Source organism: Agaricus bisporus (genome assembly GCF_000300575.1).
Source record: "Agaricus bisporus var. bisporus H97 unplaced genomic scaffold AGABI2scaffold_4, whole genome shotgun sequence".
Lineage (NCBI taxonomy): Eukaryota > Fungi > Basidiomycota > Agaricomycetes > Agaricales > Agaricaceae > Agaricus > Agaricus bisporus.
In genome coordinates, this window is record NW_006267367.1 from 1663190 (window position 1) to 1679470 (window position 16281).

Below are 16281 nucleotides of genomic sequence, written 5' to 3' on the forward strand. Positions count from 1 at the left end.
CGTGGTCCCAAGTTGATCAGCGACGACGATCTTTGTCCGCCCGAATGCCTGCCCCGCCCGCCGCTCCCGCCAGACATCCCCGCCATCCCGCCCGCCACCCCAGGGGCCCGCTCCAGGAGCTCCCCATCGACCAGTTTCTACTCACCCCGTCGTCGTCCAAGCTCGCCTCCAGCACAAAACGCCCCGTCTCCCCCGGCACTCCCGTGCTCTACACCCCTGCAAAGCGCAGAATCCTCAACGAGGAGGGCTTTTTTGCCGTTAAGACCCCGCTCTCTGCTTCGGCTCTAGCTTCTTCCAGCAAGCAACCCCTCTCTGCGACGCAGCATCAACAGCCCCAGAGCTTCACAAGATTTGCGGACGCACTGATGGGTCCCGACTCTCCCGCGCGTAAGCTGGACTTTGGCACCCCAAAGAACGCGAGGACACCTGGGCGAGAGGCTGCTGGAGAAACATTGGCGCCCTCGTCCCCTGTTCAAACTAGATCGCGATCGCGTGTGGCAAATTGCCAGGCGGAAGCAGACTGCTTCTCAACATCGTCTCAATCATACTCCCAACATCCTCAATCACCACCTGAAACCCAGATGTCATTTTCATCGAGCTCATCTTTCCCATCCCAGCGACACCTAGACTTCATGTCAGTTCCTCGCGAATTACCCCCTCTCGTTGATCCCCAGTCAGAGCACTATCCCGGATTTGTCGTGCACCAAGATCCATTTTTCCTCTTACCCGTATCCCGACTCGCTCCACCGCAGCCTCTATCGACATCCTCCTCTGTTCCAACCGTAGCCGATGACTGTGCCAGTGATGGCTCTGACGCAGAGTCTGTTGATGCCAGAGACGTCACCAAAGAGAATCTTCCACCTCTAAGGAGAGCTTGTAAAGCTGCGATGGGACCGAGTTCAGAAACACTATTTTCGCCTCCTAGCGCGAAATCCTCGGTCCTCGCAACACCGCACCGAGAAGCTTCGGTGAAAGAAAAAGATATTTTGACTCCTAGGAGGTTATCAATCTTCGGTGTTGGCGTCGGATCTGTGCTAGGAATGATGCAACATACCCCATCTAAGCAAGACCGTCGCAACATGAGGAAGATTCTCGAGGAAGAGATCGACGGTGAACAAAGTGATTAATTACAAGGAGACTGTTTGCTCGCTCCCATTTCTTCCTATGCGCTACAACACCGCCATTTAAACCTCATCCATCTCAAGCTGCCATGATGATCTCTGCAAAGGACATATTTTACTTCCTTATTTTTTCCCTCTTATTATCTTCAAGTTTCATCTTCACTCGGTTCCTTGCCATGTATAGTATTAACCTGGTTCTCCCCCTTGCATGACGTCTCCCCTCCTTTGGTCTTTTTTTGACACGAAATTTATGAAAAAGATACCATTCTTTTCATCTTGCGGCTTTCTGCTGAACACAGCGGTTCTCGTAGTTGACCTTAGAGCCCCTTATTTCCACCCGTGTATTTTGTGACCTGATTACTTATAAGTACAGCATCTCATCTGTCTATACAGTTTTATATAAACTAATATAAGGCAAATCAACTAGATCCAAGTCTGAATGTATGGATATGTTTTTGACGTCATGGGTTCTGCGTGCGAAGGTCAAGTGTCAGTGGTGGGAGCACTGCATTGCTTCGATTGCCACTCAGCTACCAACCCTTCGGGTGACAACGCAGCGAGTGAGTCGGCCCACCGTCGTCCAGATACTCTATGCACTGACGAGTATGTTGAGAATTAGACTGGCACAGATGTCACCATCTATCATTATGCGGCTCGCGGCTTGCACCGGCCGTCGCTACGTGCATGCGACATTGCCCCTATCAACAACTAGTACTGCGAGCAAATCTGCGGGCAGTGTTCAACACACCGCTGATAGCTATGCAAAGGATGTCGATGACACACCTGCACCAGACCACCAAGTCTACAGAATGGATCCATCTAACGAGAACGTGCAGAAACCATATGAGGCACCGTCTGGGGAGTGGAGTCGTGCGGGGGTAAAGACTTCAGAGTATGTGAAAGATAAAAGTGATGGCGGACTTAAGCAGAACAAGTAGAGTTGAAGTGGTATCTTGTCGGGCAAAGAAAGGGGAGAGGTTGGTTAACTGAACTGATTAAAAGGGGGCTCGGCTTGTATTATATTTTCCTTGGGTTCTAGTTGACTACGGGCACAGAAACCGTAGTCTTCTTAAACGTGTACATATTTGACCCTTACAACGATGGGAACGCTCACAAGCTCGCTAGATAAGATAAAGTTCTGATGGCGATAAACACCACACAACTTCCAATCTACTCTCATCCCATCATGGGTCGAAAAAACAATCGCGCACAGTCTCCACCGCCTGCTCCAGAACCAGAATCATCTGCCCCTGAGGGAGAACCAGCACCCGAAGCTCGACCTCCCCTCCAAGTCCTCTACTGTGCGGGTGCGTGGCCGAAAATAAAAACATTTAAAATGTTTAGAACATGAACTGAAGAGTACTACTAGTATGCACGTTCCCGTATGAATATTGCGAATTTGGAAGTAGTTTCACCCGATGTAAAGAACATCTAAGAGAGACCAACACGGCCCTATTCGAGAAATACTATTCTGATGGTGAGGCTTTCTTCCATCGTAGTGCAGATGCTCCAATTAAATTTCTATAACGCCGAGTTTCGTAGAGGCTCTACAAGCCAAACTTGGAACGCTAAGTCTAGAGCAACAAGCCAAAATTGAACAGGACAGCGCCAAGAAGGAAGCAAAGGCAGAAGCCAAAGCTGATGCGGCACTCAAGAAGAAACTTGCATCTCAAGTCATTATACGACGTATCGAACGTACAAAACGTAAACATGTTACTGCGATTCAAGGTCTTGAAGCTTTCAATATCGACCTCAAAAAAGCTGCTAAGCAGCTCGCTTCAAAATTCGCCACAGGCGCTTCTGTGACTAAGACGCCCAGTGGAGGGGAGGAAATCGTGGTACAGGGTGATGTTGCTCATGAAGTGATGGAGATGCTTGAGGAAGGTGTGGGTTTGCTCAAGGGCGTCCCTGAGGACAACATTGAAATCGTAGAGGAGAAGAAGAAGAAAGGTGGAGATTGACGCGGGATTTCAGCTTTTCTTAAAGTTGTGATTTATCCTGCTTTCATTGTATCATAATATCGAAGGATACATTTGTGCGTATAATCAAATAATCGTATCCAAAATCACAGCCGCGTTGTCTCTAAATCAGCATCATGGCTACACTTAGAGTTGAAACAATTAGCAAGGACATCCAGCTGGTAACCTTCTCTCCTCCAGAGGGCACATCCGTAGTTGTAGGCGGAGGTTCCTGCGGGGTAGCCGGGGGAGGTGACGTTGGCGACGGAGGTGGCGTTACAATACTCGGCAATGGCGAGGTCGGTGGCGGGGACATAATGGTGCTGGAAGGCACCATTGTCGTGGTAGAGGTGTTAGAGCCAACCAAGAAGAAAGTCCCAGCAATTGGGTCTCCAAGAGACGTATTGGTGGCAAAGGCGGAGATACTGAAACCCTGTCTGAAGTCCGTACCATTCACGCCGCTGAAAAATGCGGGTGCAGTGACGTTGAAATCACTAGGCTGCTGGTAGACTAGGACAACATATCTGCATCGTAACAAAGCTTGTCACTGCCAACCTACTTTATGATGACGAAATTCCACTGACCTGTGTGCGGCATCCATCGGTGGAGGGCTCGGGCTGACGAATTCTATCAAGGCTTGACTCGTGTTCATCAGGCCAGATGCATTCGTCAAACTGCCTCCTTCCACAACAAGATTAGGATCGACCACAAAGTCTTTCCCAATGAAATGGAGAAACTGAGGCGACGGAGCATCGGGATCGACAATAGCGATCACCCAGGATGCATTCGACGTTGATAAATCAGTGCTGTTGGATGCGAGAAGATACTGTGGTGGAGCCTGGGTATCTATAGACCCCCATCAGTCAAAGGGAGACCATTGCTAGAAACATAGTACGTACCATTCATAGTGAGAGGCATACCGGGCATAACCTGAACTGGGCCAGAGGAGCCCGTAAAGATGGGGCTCAAACCGGCATTGGGATTAAAGGTGGGAATGACGTCTGGGACGATCTTGGCCTCAGTCAAGGCTGCAGCAACATCGGATAGCGTTGAGGATGAGTTGGTCCCCGTTTGAGCCCTGCCCAGCGCATGCAGTGCAAAGACTACGGTGGCGAAGAAAAGCATTAGGTTTGTACTGCACAGAACAGTCTAGGGGAGTGAGTAAACGACCAAGGGGACCAGAATAAATAAGGGATCGTGATCATGGTCATTCTCCGTGAACATATGTAGTCCACATGGAGCAAAAGAAGCTGGAACTGATGCCGTAACTATGCAGCGTTTCGCACAAACGTTAGATTCGCAGTGCTGGTCACCTGCTGGACCAGAACGTGAAAAACCCGTGATTTCCATAAGGCACTTGCCTTTCTGTAGATAGACCTGGTTCTCGAGTCCAACGACACTAGCGTGCGGAAAAAGGTGTATATCTTTAGATCCGAATAATCAAACATATTTACCCGAGAGAAAGAATACAACACTGAGAGTATGTTCATTGAGAGTATTTTTTCATCAGCCTTTCCACCTCTTTGCACTCTTGGTTACCCCGCACACAAACCACAGTCGCATCGTCAACATCTCCATCCATGTCTGGGATAAGACATTTGATATCCTCAACATTAGGACATGGGCAATTCGAGGGTAGTTCCACGCAGTCCAACGTTCGTGGACAAAGGTAGTGAGCACATGCAACTATAAGAATTGTTCATTACCAATAGATGCTTAAAATATGGATATGACGACCCACCACTATCGGCATATGCTGAGAACTGGGAAGCACCAGTTCTTTGCTGTTGATGATGATGCTGTTGTTGTTGCTGCTGCTGCTGCTGTTGATGATGTCCTCCACCGTGACCATGGAACAGGTTGTATAACTGTTCGTAATTCGCCGAAGCAACGTGAATTTGGAGAAGAAGAAAGACTGCCATCAGAAGCCACGAGTAGAACGGCGATGGGCTATGTTGGCGCATTTTTTTTGGTGAGGATAGAGTGCACAATCCAAGGCGCGTGTCGACGTGTCCGGACTGAGGTGGACTGAGGTGATGACGCAGATTGTTTGGCTGCTTCGTTGATCGCAAATAGCTTCTGCTGCTTGCCCTTCGACATGTCTGTGGCCCGACCAACCGTGCGTATCCCGCTCTCAAAACGCGCCTGTCTGGCTAACCGCTCGGTTTGTAACAGTCTAAACTCCCGCCCGGTGCCAATAGGATCCTTTTTGTCAAGAACCTCAACTACAACATCACTGGAGAAGACCTGTATGATTTATTCGGTCGTTATGGGAGTATCCGCCAGATTCGTATAGGGAACGAGCAAAAGACCAAGGGAACCGCGTTCGTCGTCTTCGATGATGTCATGGACGTGCGTCTTAATTCATATATCGTTGTCCGTCTTTTCACCTTCACCTGCAGGCTAAAAATGCTCTCGACCATCTGAATGGTTTCCACTTGCAAGAACGCTACATCGTCGTATTATACCATATGCCAGCCAAGCAGGATGCTGCAGCTGCAAAAGCCGATCTAGCCAGAAGAGAGGAAGAGCTAGCGCAACTCAAGAAGAAGCACAATATTGACGATGATTGATTTTGTACGTACATACATGTCTATGCTACCTTTCGATATCTAACTCGTATCTCAGTCTTTTTGCATTATACTCTATGCACCGGGCTTTTTCCTTCTAATCTATAATCGCGTAACTGGCGTCGTTGAGATTGAAAACTTGTCACGTTGAGGAACAGGAACGTCGTTTCATTATCGATACCTCGCAATTGGGACATAGCCTGTCGATATGCGGTGAATATTGCTGGGGGTATTGCCGACTTTGCCTGAGTGTTAGTATGTGCAATATAACGGAATACGTGCTGAAGCTCACTATTGCCAGCAAGTTTCTTTGCAAATTGGAGGCTGACATTCTGCCGGATGGGCGGGGCTAAATCTGCACTTCATCAGGTCGCATTTAATCTTCATCATCGTCAGTGTCACATTCGTTCATATACGGTGTACGCTTTACCTCCTCGTCCTGCTGTGACATTATGGCCGACGGCTTTTTTAGTCAATGCTGAATAGCCTCGTTTCAAGGGGAGGGGGAACGAACCATGTTCTGTGCATGGCCACATCTTTATATCGTCAGTGTGACTGCTGCAGTGAACCCGCGAAGGATGTACCTTTTGTACACATTGCGAACTCTGTCGATCAAACACAACTGCTGTCAACGTGGTGGGATGTCAATCTATCGGCTCACTTACCTCCTCCAATAGCACATCTTAATGGGGTTGTCTGGTCTGTAACAACCATTAGACCTCCCTTTTATAAGCTCCAACGCGCTCGAAGTTATGATGCCCGTTAGCTCTCGTTGACATCACTGTTTGAACCTCTTGGGTAAAGTAAATTCGATCTACTCGGGTGCAGATCTGCGTGGAAAAATCCAAATCGGTTATAGAGCCCACCTGCTCGACGATGCACCCTAATAGATTCAAATAACCTGTAGATCCGTGGAGACGTCCAGATCCGACAAGAGGCGATACCCGATTCAGGAATGTGGTAACGGACTAGCGCTTTCGAATGCTGATCTCGAGGTGAAGCTCTTTTACCAGCGCTCAGGTCGCCTGCTAGCTGGTTTCAAGCAAGTGGTATCTCGTGTAGCTAGGAGCTGGTATATCATGCAAAGCAGGGAAGCAAGTCTCCCGCTGTATCGATCTCTAGAAGGCGTTGGTTCGGTTCGCGGACTTCAGGAAAGCCAGGGTTCTGGAATCTAAAGTTATTTCAGAAATCATTTCCGCGAGTATCTTTGTGTCGTGAATGCATGCACGCTTGGATATCAATTAATGAAATGAATACTTCTAACAGCAGTAGAGATGATCGCAGTTTACTGCAGTTGAAGAAGACGCTACATGTCGCCCAACACGAGCGTCTGGACCGGTTCCAAGTTCATTTTTTTTCGCAGACATATTTGCGCGGTATTTCATATACGAAGAGACCATCAAGTCCTGTAGAACGAAATAGCCGTCCTTACACTGTTTTGCCGAAGGGTCTGTTCCATGCGTGTCGCAGATTCCAATGAAATGACAACGAGGCTACAAAATTGCTACAACATGGATTCAGCCTTACACTTTATACTACACATTGCGTCAGAGATACCCAAGTCAGGTAAAGCCTATATCAGCACCACATCGCTGGCTTGTGAAGTATATATGTATATTGATACTATACACCTTTGACCTTGTTATAAATCACAAAAATGCCACAATTAATGTAATATATCACCGAGACGTTGTCGGGGAATAAGAAAACAGGGATGTTCCCTGATCGAAGAACTCATTGAAGTCGACATAGATTCGAATATAGTGTAGTATGATACATATGCGTAGATGTGCACCTCTCAACGAGGCTGAACCTAATTTCTCGTGTCTCTTCAATCCAGGGATATCACAGGATATCTATATCACCCGCCCTAAGAGCCTGTATGTCGACTCTTATTTTACATAACATTTGTTAAGTCTGCTCAGGGTGTTCATTATCCATGAACCTTCCGATCCCCTCGAGCAACAGTAACATATACTCAGAACCTGAGTCTAATTTTCTTTTCAGGCCACGTTTTCGGAGCGCTCCATAGCGCCCAACCTTACATTATCGCGGGAACAAAAGTTAACGGGTGATCTTACTACCTACGTAGTGCACTGTGCCAAATTGATAAGATGCATTGTAGCAACTGCAAGTATAAGATGTAATATTTCGGTGTATAGGCTCAAAAACACGTTTTCTTTTGTCCTTCTCCACGTCCCTGTATGTTTCCCGCCCCAAAGTGATGTGCTGCAATATATATATAAATTTCCGTCCTCGGTTTCTGTCCTCAAAAGAAATCTTCACCCCAATTCTTTTGTTTGTTGAAATTTACCACTCGTGCCACCCGTCATCGATTGAGTCTTCCTTTGATTTATTAGTTTCTTATTCCAAATATCTCAAAGTCCGCCAACCAGCTGTTTTCCCGACAAAACGGAAGATTAACCTTGCCATAGAGAAAGATACGTATTTCGTGACTCAGGGTTTTCGAACGAGAAACAATAACCAGAGCTTCGATGTTTAGAGACTCACAGTTTCACAAACCCGTGTATAGGGCCAAACGCCCCCGGTCATCAAACATACGCAGAACCATTTGTTCACCCCTAGTTATGAATGACCTTGGACATGCCAGATTGATGATGCGCGCCGGCCATGAAAGCTATACATTACATGATAAAACGGTAAATACGAGTGAGTGAACACAAATTGGCCGGCGATGACGGGATACAGCAAGAAAGGAAGATGATTACATCGTCTATAGAATAACCAACCTAGATTAACTCGGCAGCATTGACAGGCATTTCATCCTGTAATAATAAAAAAAGTCAGCAACCTAGTGACACAAAGGGGTAGTGACGCACAATTTGAGTGCTATAGAATTGTTCTTTTCAACAGCATGAGTTCGAGTTGTTATGACATCAGCCAGATAAACTTACCGATATCGCGAAGGATACGAACATCATCGACGGTCACGAACTATAAGTCAAGTTTGAAAAAAGTCGCATCCCTTGAGATGACTAAACAACTCACGTTGATGGCTACACCCTTGCGGCCGAAACGACCTGATCGACCAATCCTATGGATATAGTTTTCACGGTTGCTGTGTATAGATACCCTTAGATAGTTCATAGCAGGCCAAAGGGATGAGCTCACGCAGGAAGATCATAATTAATAACCAGGGAAACCTGCTGCACGTCAATCCCACGAGCCCAAACGTCGGTGGTAATCAAGACCCGTCTTTAAGTGAAGAATTAGTTGATGCACAATAATGATCTTCCTCCAACGTACGATGTACCACTCCGGAATTCGGCCATGATAGCGTCACGTTCTTTTTGGACCATGTCACCGTGCATCGACGATACCGTGAAGTTTGAAGCACGCATTTTTTCAGTCAGCCAGTCAACCTGAGAAGTGCATTTAATGCTACGGCACAAGAACAAAGAGCGCGGCATACCTTGCGACGAGTGTTGCAGAAGATGACAGCTTGAGTGATGGTCAGGGTGTCATAAAGATCGCAGAGGGTATCAAACTTCCAGTCCTCCTTTTCTACTGCGACGAAGAATTGTTTTATACCCTCGAGTGTCAGTTCATCACGCTTGACGAGGATCCGGATAGGGTCCGTCATGAATTTGGTGGTCATCTCCAGCACGTCATACGGAAGCGTGGCACTCAGAAGGACTACCTGGGTAGCAGGAGGGAGGTAGCGATAGACGTCGTAAATTTGGTCTTTGAAGCCCTTGTTGAGGAGCTCGTCGGCTTCATCAAGGACGAGCATTTTGATGTTTCGTGTCCGTAAACTGCGGCGCCTGATCATGTCAAAGACACGACCGGGTGTCCCAGAGACAACGTGCTGGCCATACTCGAGTTTTCTGATGTCTTCGCCTATGGACGTTCCGCCGATGCAGGCATGGCACTGGACATTCATGTAGTCACCCAGTGCGAGCACGACGGACTGGATCTGGGTTGCGAGTTCGCGGGTGGGGGAGAGGACGAGGGCCTGTGTTTCGCGGACGGTGACATCGATGGACTGGAGGATGGAGATGGAAAAGGTTGCGGTTTTACCGGTACCGGACTGGGCTTGGGCAATGACGTCGCGACCTTGTGTGATGGGGAGGATGGCGCGCTGCTGGATGGCGGAGGGTTTTTCAAAGTCTGAGGTAGGGTGAGTGAGAATGCAGGGGAATAAAAACCGAGTTGTTTACTGTACGCGTAGATGCCGCGGAGAAGGTCTTCCTTGAGGGCGAGGTCGTCGAACGTGGCGACGACAGAGACGGCCTCTGAGGACTCGAACACGAGTTTCTGCAAAAGAAAAAAAGGTGAGCGAGGTAGGTGAGCAGCGAAACCAACACACCTCGTCTCCAGCGTTGATTCCGGCCATTTTTGCGGTGGTGGGTGAAGAAGAGCGGAGTTCGAAAAAGGAGCGTCTCTGCCATGGACTCCGTCTTCGAACTCCAGCGCCAGACGCACGAGGAAATCGAACATTTCCAGCGCGCCCTCTACGGCCTCCTCTCCAGGCCCCCCGCTGCACACGACCGCCGTCTCCAGAACGAGCACAGGGCCTCACAGGTCCTCGACCGCATCACCGACAGAACAACCGCCCTCAACCACCTCTATGCCGACCAAGACACCAGAAACGCTGAACTAGCCCCCCTCTCGGCCCCCCAGCAGTCCGATGACCTCTCGGATTTCTACTCGCGGTTGGTAAAAATACAGGAACACCACAACAAGTATCCTGATTCTGCTCCAGGAATTGACCTGGAGCTGGCCTCGTTTCTGGATGAACCCGGCCAGGAAGAAGACGACTTTGGCGAGGAGGATCGTGCGTCTCTGTTCCCCCGTAATAGCCCATTCTCACCTACTCACCCGTTGCACCGGCAGCCATCTCACTCATGTTCTCCGGTGAAGAGGCCTACGGCAAATACTGTGACCTCTACGCGAACCACGTCGCCTACACAAATCTGAAAGGCATAGACAAGCGACCGGCATACCTCCAATACCTTGATCTTCTTTTACCAGAGGAAGGTACCCTCGTTCACCAGGACATTCCCAAAGACACTCGCTTTTCTCGGCAGTACGAGTCGTGAGTCTTTACCACTCAGATGCCCCGTGCACACTCTAACACGTTCCAGTTATATCAAGGACTTGTACAATTACCTGCTTTCCTTCACAAAACGGACGCAGCCGCTCATGGACGTTGAAAGTCAACAAAACCAGTTAATTTCGCAGTTTGAACAGAAATGGGACGCGAAAGAGCTGCCCGAGTGGGATGATGTGATAGAGAATGCGCCAATAAACGGGAATGGGATTTGGTGCGCCGCTTGTGAGTGTCTCCTCAGTTCAATTGCTTCTCATACTAACCCTCTCAGGCCAAAAACATTACGCCAAACAAACAGTGTACGACGCCCATCTTTCATCCAAAAAACACATCAAAGCGATGAACAAGCAAGCAGCCGCGGGTGAGCCGCCCAAAAACCCCAACGGCTCGCCTATGCCCGGTTCAAATGCAAGTCAAGCCAGCGCACCATCAGCTGCTAAACTGCGGATAAGAAATGCTGCATACTATACGTACATGGCCACGGCCTTATTGGTAATCTTGGCACCTGTCATTAATGAAACAAAATCCAACGTAGAGCGAAGGTTTTCGCTTACTGCCCGAGAGCGTGAACAAGAGCTTCTCGATCAGGCCAATCCTCCTCCACCCGCGGCTGCTGCTAAAGACGGCGCCGCGGAGGAAGAGGAGGAAGAGGAAAGGATCTATAATCCCCTCAAGTTACCACTCGGTTGGGATGGAAAGCCCATTCCATATTGGCTATACAAACTCCATGGACTCGGGGTGGAGTACAGATGTGAGATTTGCTCAGATCACGTCTATATGGGAAGGTGAGCATCTGCAGTGTGCAAGACAACTATGACTGATTACTTTTGCCTAGGAAAAACTTTGATCGTCACTTTCAAGTATGTCCCATCAACGAGCAAGTACAATAGCTAAACATAGTCATAGGAGTCTCGCCATGCTTTTGGAATGCGTGCCCTTGGTCTCCCTAATACAAAACACTTCCACGAGATCACGCGTATCGAGGATGCCCTGGCCCGTAAGCATATAGCCTCGTATCATTTATGAACCCTAGCCCTCATCGTTCTTCCTAGTTGCCGAAAAACTCAAGCAAGAAGGTCGTCACGAGATTTTCGAGCAAGAAACAATGGAAGAACTCGAAGATACCGAGGGTAATGTGTATAACCGCAAGACCTATGAAGACTTGAAGAAGCAAGGCCTAATTTAAAATCCTCCCCTGTATTCGTGTATCGAATTATTTTTTCTTGCTATTACAGTAATATTACCCCGAGGTTCTTACTTTAATCCTTTCCTGATGATGACCGAGGTGGTGGAGGTGGTGGCCTTCTGGCACCAACTGGAACTGGCACCAACGGTACTTGTAATGCCAGCGCTGAGTTGTATAATTCTTCATCGGAGGTTGTAGGTGACGCAGATAACGGTGATTCAATCGGTGATTCGAAAGGATTACCCCGGCGAGTGAGATTCATGTGTTGTATTTCAGTGATGGAGACCACACCGCCAGGCCCGTCTACGAAGTTGGCTTAGTGATCACACAACGTCGTCAAAAGAATATAAGCCTCACCCGGAGTATCCCACCATGCCTTCTCATCGGTGCTTGGAGCTGGAACTAATGAACATTGAGACACTGCAGTTACGCGATATAACAAAACAAAAAAAAACTCACGTTCACCAACTGTCTTTGGTAGAGCTATCCTGGATAATTTTTCATCTAGATTCTCTCCTGGTTTTGTGCTGACGATGCTTTCAAGTAATAATTGAGAAAGAGCAGCCTTTTTCACCGTGTCGACAACTCGTATATCGGCCTTGAATATGCCAAATACTGACCCACCCATCAATGTCGTTGATGACAAGGTGAGTTGGTATCCTACTTACCTGGTTTGTGATCGGAGCCTCTCAATTCAGCTCTAGAATATACAGTAAGATCAAGAGCCGGTCCACGATACAAAATCCTGTCTTTCTCAAACATATGGAATCAACTCCGTGGCACTTGAACAATAAACAAGGAGATTTACCTGTCCATGCAGGGATGCGCATTTTTTCACTCGTATCGTAGACATCCGTGCCCAAGTCATAACGATACGTTGGTCGAAATAATAGCGGTCCTTCTTCGTAACCGCTAAATGCGTCACCGGTATCCATGGCATGTTGAAGCTAAGCGAAAAGTTCAGCACTGGCCTCATTCAATGATCCATGATAAGTTACTTGCCTGGTCTGCAGAATAAAGAGGATCCAAGTCATCTGCTTCAGCATACGCTCGTACTTCAGCATTTTCCATATCAATTCTGTAATTAGTATCAGCGAGCCAGATGACATTTCTAACACAAGGACAGTCAAATGAGAAACAAATCCCTCAGACGTTTAGATGTGGCAATCACTCACTCATGGCTTGATATCGTCTTTCCTTTCTGGAAATGTAGACCATTAGAAATCGTTCGATAATCTGCATTTCGTTCCTCCACGTTCGCGTGGCCCGCAGCAAGGTGAGCAGTCAAAAAGCAGAAATTAGTATCATGATAGTCTAGACGAATTCCAACTGCGCCCTTGTTTCCTGACATTCCTCGGAGCCCTGTCTAGTAAATCTTTTTATTAGTTTAGGGCGTCGTAACAAGGGATGTTGGAACCTTTCGCGTTGCCCCTTCAACATTACGGATAACAGATGTCAATTCCTCTTTCACAATGACAAAAAGTGCTGTCCCGACAAGCTATATAACAAATTAGCGACTTGGAAATAAATTTTGTCTTGCCATACCTGTTCGCTTCGGAGTAGAACATATCGGGATTTCCTTTCGGGATTTCTTTCAATATTGTCCATTACTTTTTTTTCCCAGAGCCGCCTACGACAGAGTCAATTGTGTTTATGCAAAGAGACGTTGAGGGACACACCGTTTCTCGGGGTCCGTCTGGAGAATTTGTTGAGCAGTCAATGGGACGATTTCCTGGAATCCAAGTACAATCATATCCGGCCTAAAACTGATAAATAGCCGTCCCCCCGAACCCAAGTGATTACGCACTCATCCTGCCCATTCCGAGGGAACAACCAAGGAATCAGTGACTCTGAGGTTATCTGGACAAAGTGAATATAAGCTTGTACATAAGTTGGGAACCTGAACGCTTACCCGGCCATTAAGATTCCATGTACCGATCATTAAAGTGGCACTCTTGATTGTAGAGTATTCGGTCCATCTGATTCAAATTATGGCTTGAAGCGCAGAAGACATAACTTTATGCTTGCCTTCTATTTAGTGATTCATGGACCGTATCATGTATAGGATCGAAGATAGTAACTTGTCTTTGGTCACTGAGATTGCCCTATGTGACGATAGTGATAAATGATATAAGAAGGTTTCTTGCCAGGCGACGCACAAGAAACATGTCTATGGCTACTTGCTTCCCTTTGTCCTGGAAGTTGTTGATGTAAGCACGAGAAACGCTCTTGGTTGCGTCGGACAAAACGCCTTCAAGTGGATTAAATTATTGTTCCTTTGAATTATCTATCACATACCAGCCAGCGTTCGTTTCCCACTTCTAGTAAAACTCGTGTTGAGAGCACCTGTACCAGCATATATTCTCGAGAGTGCATCTCCATTTTCGGCCCACAACTCTCGGTGGGACGACCACAATTGAATTGAAGCCAACCATTCACGACGAACCAGAGCGAGATATTGTTCTAGGGTAGTTTTTGATAAGATATCTTGGACGAAGTTGGTCCGATCTAAACTGTACACAATAAATAATTAGGTTGCGCTACGGCAAAGATAGAGATACCCACATACCAGTCAAGGCAGTTCGTTCGGAATACACCTTTCTGCTCAGTGATAATCTCATCGGTGGATGCATCACACATCGAGTAACCAAACCTATCAATATTGTCGCTAATGCTCTCGATTCTTCTATACAAAAGTGAGAACGAAAAGGGGAGATTAGATGTAAAAATCAGTCGTGCACTCACGGTAGATTCCCTATTACGTCCTCGTGGCCACCAATCCTCACAGCATTGTGAAAATCAAAGTGAGTAATCCCTAAGTCGTCACCCAAAGCGCTCTTGGCCGTTTGTAAGTGTCTCGCGTATGAATTTGTGAGCAGAGCCTCGTTCTCCTTCATCCCGAGTAGGTTAATGGCATGGATTGATCCATATTCTTCCATCAGATGCGCTAGATGACGTTCAAAGGCGGGTTGAGATGCATGCGGCCGGGTTATTTGTATGCGCTGGCCAAAGGTCTGCAGTCCTTGTTGTTCCCAAAACACTGCAACAGGGATTTGTTCAACAGTTCGAGCATATATATTGAACAGCCGAGATACATACATGGGATACTTCCCCGAACTTGTACATAACTAATGCAGTGTGAGTCAGTGCTAAACACTGTCTCGGTCTGATGGAGGCTCAGATGCCGCCGACCTCTAGATTTAAATTGATAGCTTACCTCCACAAAGTTAGCACAATTGCCATCATCATCGACTCCACGAGTGTTGAATCGCGTTCCGGCCCGTTTCCAACCCAGGCGAGATATCAGTGCTAGGGTAGCAATTGTAGGACTTCCATCGGTAGGAGGAGCGCGCAAGGGCATCTGGAAAACCCCTACATATCCTTGAATTGCAAGAATCTGAAGTAGCTTGAGCCAGCACCTCAGAAGTACATAAATGCTCCTGCGTACCAGAAATTGACACCGGTCCAATTCTTCTCGCTCGTAAAAATCCAACCTTTCCCGAAAATCTAATAGACTCCGAAGGATGTATTCGTTCCATACGAAACGCTCGTCAAAAATGCCAATGTCTCTGGATGATGCTGCGTCTCGTGCCAATCGTACCGCAAGTCTTGAGGACAGATCCCAAGTCGGCTCTAGGGCATAGTAGAACGTCCCAGACGACATGATCTTGGTCAATGGCATGCAAGGGTGTTCAAACACGGGACTACTCTTGTAATTTTCTCTAAATGCAGTATCAATGGCTTCAGGTCCAAGGGTAGACTCATTGAGAAGAGGATCATCCCATGTAGCAGACGTTATACTGTAGAAGCCGACTTCGTGTATTCTCGCGACTGATTCCGGTGAAATGGTAGATGGTCGAGTGTTCCCAACTTCTGTCGCACTAGTCACGACGGCAAGGAATATATCTGTCGGTAGTCAATACTTTCTACAGGACGTTTTGATTTAAAAGAACAGACCATTGTCAATGGATATTAAGCCCAAGCAACCTTTCACCGTCCTTGTCGTAAGTTTGACGAGGCTGTTTTGATTGACCTCTCTTGTCGGAAGAAATTCCACAACTACTTGAGATTTCCCCTGACCTTCACGAAATACAAGCGCACGGCGTGGTCGACCTAGGATTTCATCTTTTTCATCAGTTATCAGGTACAAGGTACGAGGGTCGTTGCCGAGGTACAGGTGCATTACTAGCACCGCACGAGAGGAGAAGGTAGTTCCAGAGTACTGAAATGATTATTTGATTACCGGGAGTTGTCATTTGAATACACTTGTTTATTTGCCCGGGAAGTAAGTCGAAAAGTAGCCTGATTGCCTCGCTCTGCCTCATTGGTGAATCCAGCTAATAACAGTATTCATGGAGTTGCGACGGACACT

General features: G+C 47.4%; 8 protein-coding genes across 8 annotated transcripts; 5 read left to right on the top strand and 3 right to left on the bottom strand.

Moving 5' to 3' along the window:
* The first annotated feature begins 10 nt into the window (after positions 1-10).
* Positions 11-1470, top strand: AGABI2DRAFT_192103 (hypothetical protein). Its single transcript, XM_006460300.1, has one exon. It carries the CDS (start codon positions 45-47, stop codon positions 1125-1127), a length of 1083 nt encoding a protein of 360 aa, XP_006460363.1. The 5' UTR covers positions 11-44; the 3' UTR covers positions 1128-1470.
* A 176-nt stretch (positions 1471-1646) lies between these two features.
* AGABI2DRAFT_192104 (hypothetical protein) lies at positions 1647-2243 on the top strand. The gene is made up of 2 exons (XM_006460301.1): positions 1647-1681; positions 1735-2243. The coding sequence occupies exon 2, from the start codon at positions 1751-1753 to the stop codon at positions 2057-2059; it is 309 nt and encodes a 102-aa protein (XP_006460364.1). The 5' UTR covers positions 1647-1681; positions 1735-1750; the 3' UTR covers positions 2060-2243.
* Positions 2244-2272: 29 nt separating this feature from the next.
* On the top strand, positions 2273-3432 carry AGABI2DRAFT_192105 (hypothetical protein). The gene is made up of 3 exons (XM_006460302.1): positions 2273-2428; positions 2491-2598; positions 2664-3432. Exons 1-3 carry the CDS (start codon positions 2308-2310, stop codon positions 3080-3082), a joined length of 648 nt encoding a protein of 215 aa, XP_006460365.1. The 5' UTR covers positions 2273-2307; the 3' UTR covers positions 3083-3432.
* Positions 3433-4565: 1133 nt separating this feature from the next.
* On the bottom strand, positions 4566-5001 carry AGABI2DRAFT_67235 (hypothetical protein; the record flags this gene model as incomplete). Its single annotated transcript, XM_006460303.1, has 2 exons — positions 4566-4765; positions 4821-5001. 2 exons carry the CDS (start codon positions 4999-5001, stop codon positions 4566-4568), a joined length of 381 nt encoding a protein of 126 aa, XP_006460366.1.
* A 163-nt stretch (positions 5002-5164) lies between these two features.
* Positions 5165-6401, top strand: AGABI2DRAFT_192107 (hypothetical protein). Its single transcript, XM_006460304.1, has 5 exons — positions 5165-5198; positions 5255-5431; positions 5482-5656; positions 5708-5904; positions 5951-6401. The coding sequence occupies exons 1-3, from the start codon at positions 5178-5180 to the stop codon at positions 5650-5652; spliced, it is 369 nt and encodes a 122-aa protein (XP_006460367.1). The 5' UTR covers positions 5165-5177; the 3' UTR covers positions 5653-5656; positions 5708-5904; positions 5951-6401.
* Positions 6402-8143: 1742 nt separating this feature from the next.
* AGABI2DRAFT_192108 (hypothetical protein) lies at positions 8144-10037 on the bottom strand. The gene is made up of 9 exons (XM_006460305.1): positions 9980-10037; positions 9831-9927; positions 9083-9780; positions 8917-9032; positions 8782-8865; positions 8659-8728; positions 8565-8604; positions 8490-8512; positions 8144-8435 (listed from the first exon to the last, which is right to left on the bottom strand). Exons 1-9 carry the CDS (start codon positions 10004-10006, stop codon positions 8400-8402), a joined length of 1191 nt encoding a protein of 396 aa, XP_006460368.1. The 5' UTR covers positions 10007-10037; the 3' UTR covers positions 8144-8399.
* Positions 10038-10059: 22 nt separating this feature from the next.
* Positions 10060-11909, top strand: AGABI2DRAFT_68031 (hypothetical protein; the record flags this gene model as incomplete). Its single annotated transcript, XM_006460306.1, has 7 exons — positions 10060-10447; positions 10507-10708; positions 10758-10948; positions 10995-11508; positions 11559-11583; positions 11630-11720; positions 11776-11909. The coding sequence occupies 7 exons, from the start codon at positions 10060-10062 to the stop codon at positions 11907-11909; spliced, it is 1545 nt and encodes a 514-aa protein (XP_006460369.1).
* A 73-nt stretch (positions 11910-11982) lies between these two features.
* AGABI2DRAFT_150338 (hypothetical protein) lies at positions 11983-16092 on the bottom strand (the record flags this gene model as incomplete). Its single annotated transcript, XM_006460307.1, has 18 exons — positions 11983-12212; positions 12267-12524; positions 12578-12658; positions 12718-12856; positions 12912-13020; positions 13085-13275; positions 13327-13407; positions 13455-13539; positions 13589-13669; positions 13938-14014; positions 14069-14160; positions 14208-14422; positions 14479-14595; positions 14655-14949; positions 15009-15075; positions 15127-15306; positions 15358-15815; positions 15867-16092. 18 exons carry the CDS (start codon positions 16090-16092, stop codon positions 11983-11985), a joined length of 2982 nt encoding a protein of 993 aa, XP_006460370.1.
* Between the last annotated feature and the right edge of the window lie 189 nt (positions 16093-16281).

Coding starts and splice junctions, on each gene's coding strand:
- AGABI2DRAFT_192103 (XM_006460300.1), top strand. CDS start 45: ATGCCTGCCCCGCCCGCCGCTCCCGCCAGACATCCCCGCCATCCCGCC.
- AGABI2DRAFT_192104 (XM_006460301.1), top strand. CDS start 1,751: ATGTCACCATCTATCATTATGCGGCTCGCGGCTTGCACCGGCCGTCGC.
- AGABI2DRAFT_192105 (XM_006460302.1), top strand. CDS start 2,308: ATGGGTCGAAAAAACAATCGCGCACAGTCTCCACCGCCTGCTCCAGAA. Junction 2,429..2,490: donor CCAAGTCCTCTACTGTGCGG/GTGCGTGGCCGA, acceptor GAGTACTACTAG/TATGCACGTTCCCGTATGAA. Junction 2,599..2,663: donor CGAGAAATACTATTCTGATG/GTGAGGCTTTCT, acceptor CGAGTTTCGTAG/AGGCTCTACAAGCCAAACTT.
- AGABI2DRAFT_192107 (XM_006460304.1), top strand. CDS start 5,178: ATGTCTGTGGCCCGACCAACC. Junction 5,199..5,254: donor TGTCTGTGGCCCGACCAACC/GTGCGTATCCCG, acceptor GGTTTGTAACAG/TCTAAACTCCCGCCCGGTGC. Junction 5,432..5,481: donor TCTTCGATGATGTCATGGAC/GTGCGTCTTAAT, acceptor CTTCACCTGCAG/GCTAAAAATGCTCTCGACCA.
- AGABI2DRAFT_192108 (XM_006460305.1), bottom strand. CDS start 10,006: ATGGCCGGAATCAACGCTGGAGACGAG. Junction 8,866..8,916: donor GAATTCCGGAGTGGTACATC/GTACGTTGGAGG, acceptor CTTCACTTAAAG/ACGGGTCTTGATTACCACCG. Junction 8,729..8,781: donor ATTAATTATGATCTTCCTGC/GTGAGCTCATCC, acceptor ATCTATACACAG/CAACCGTGAAAACTATATCC.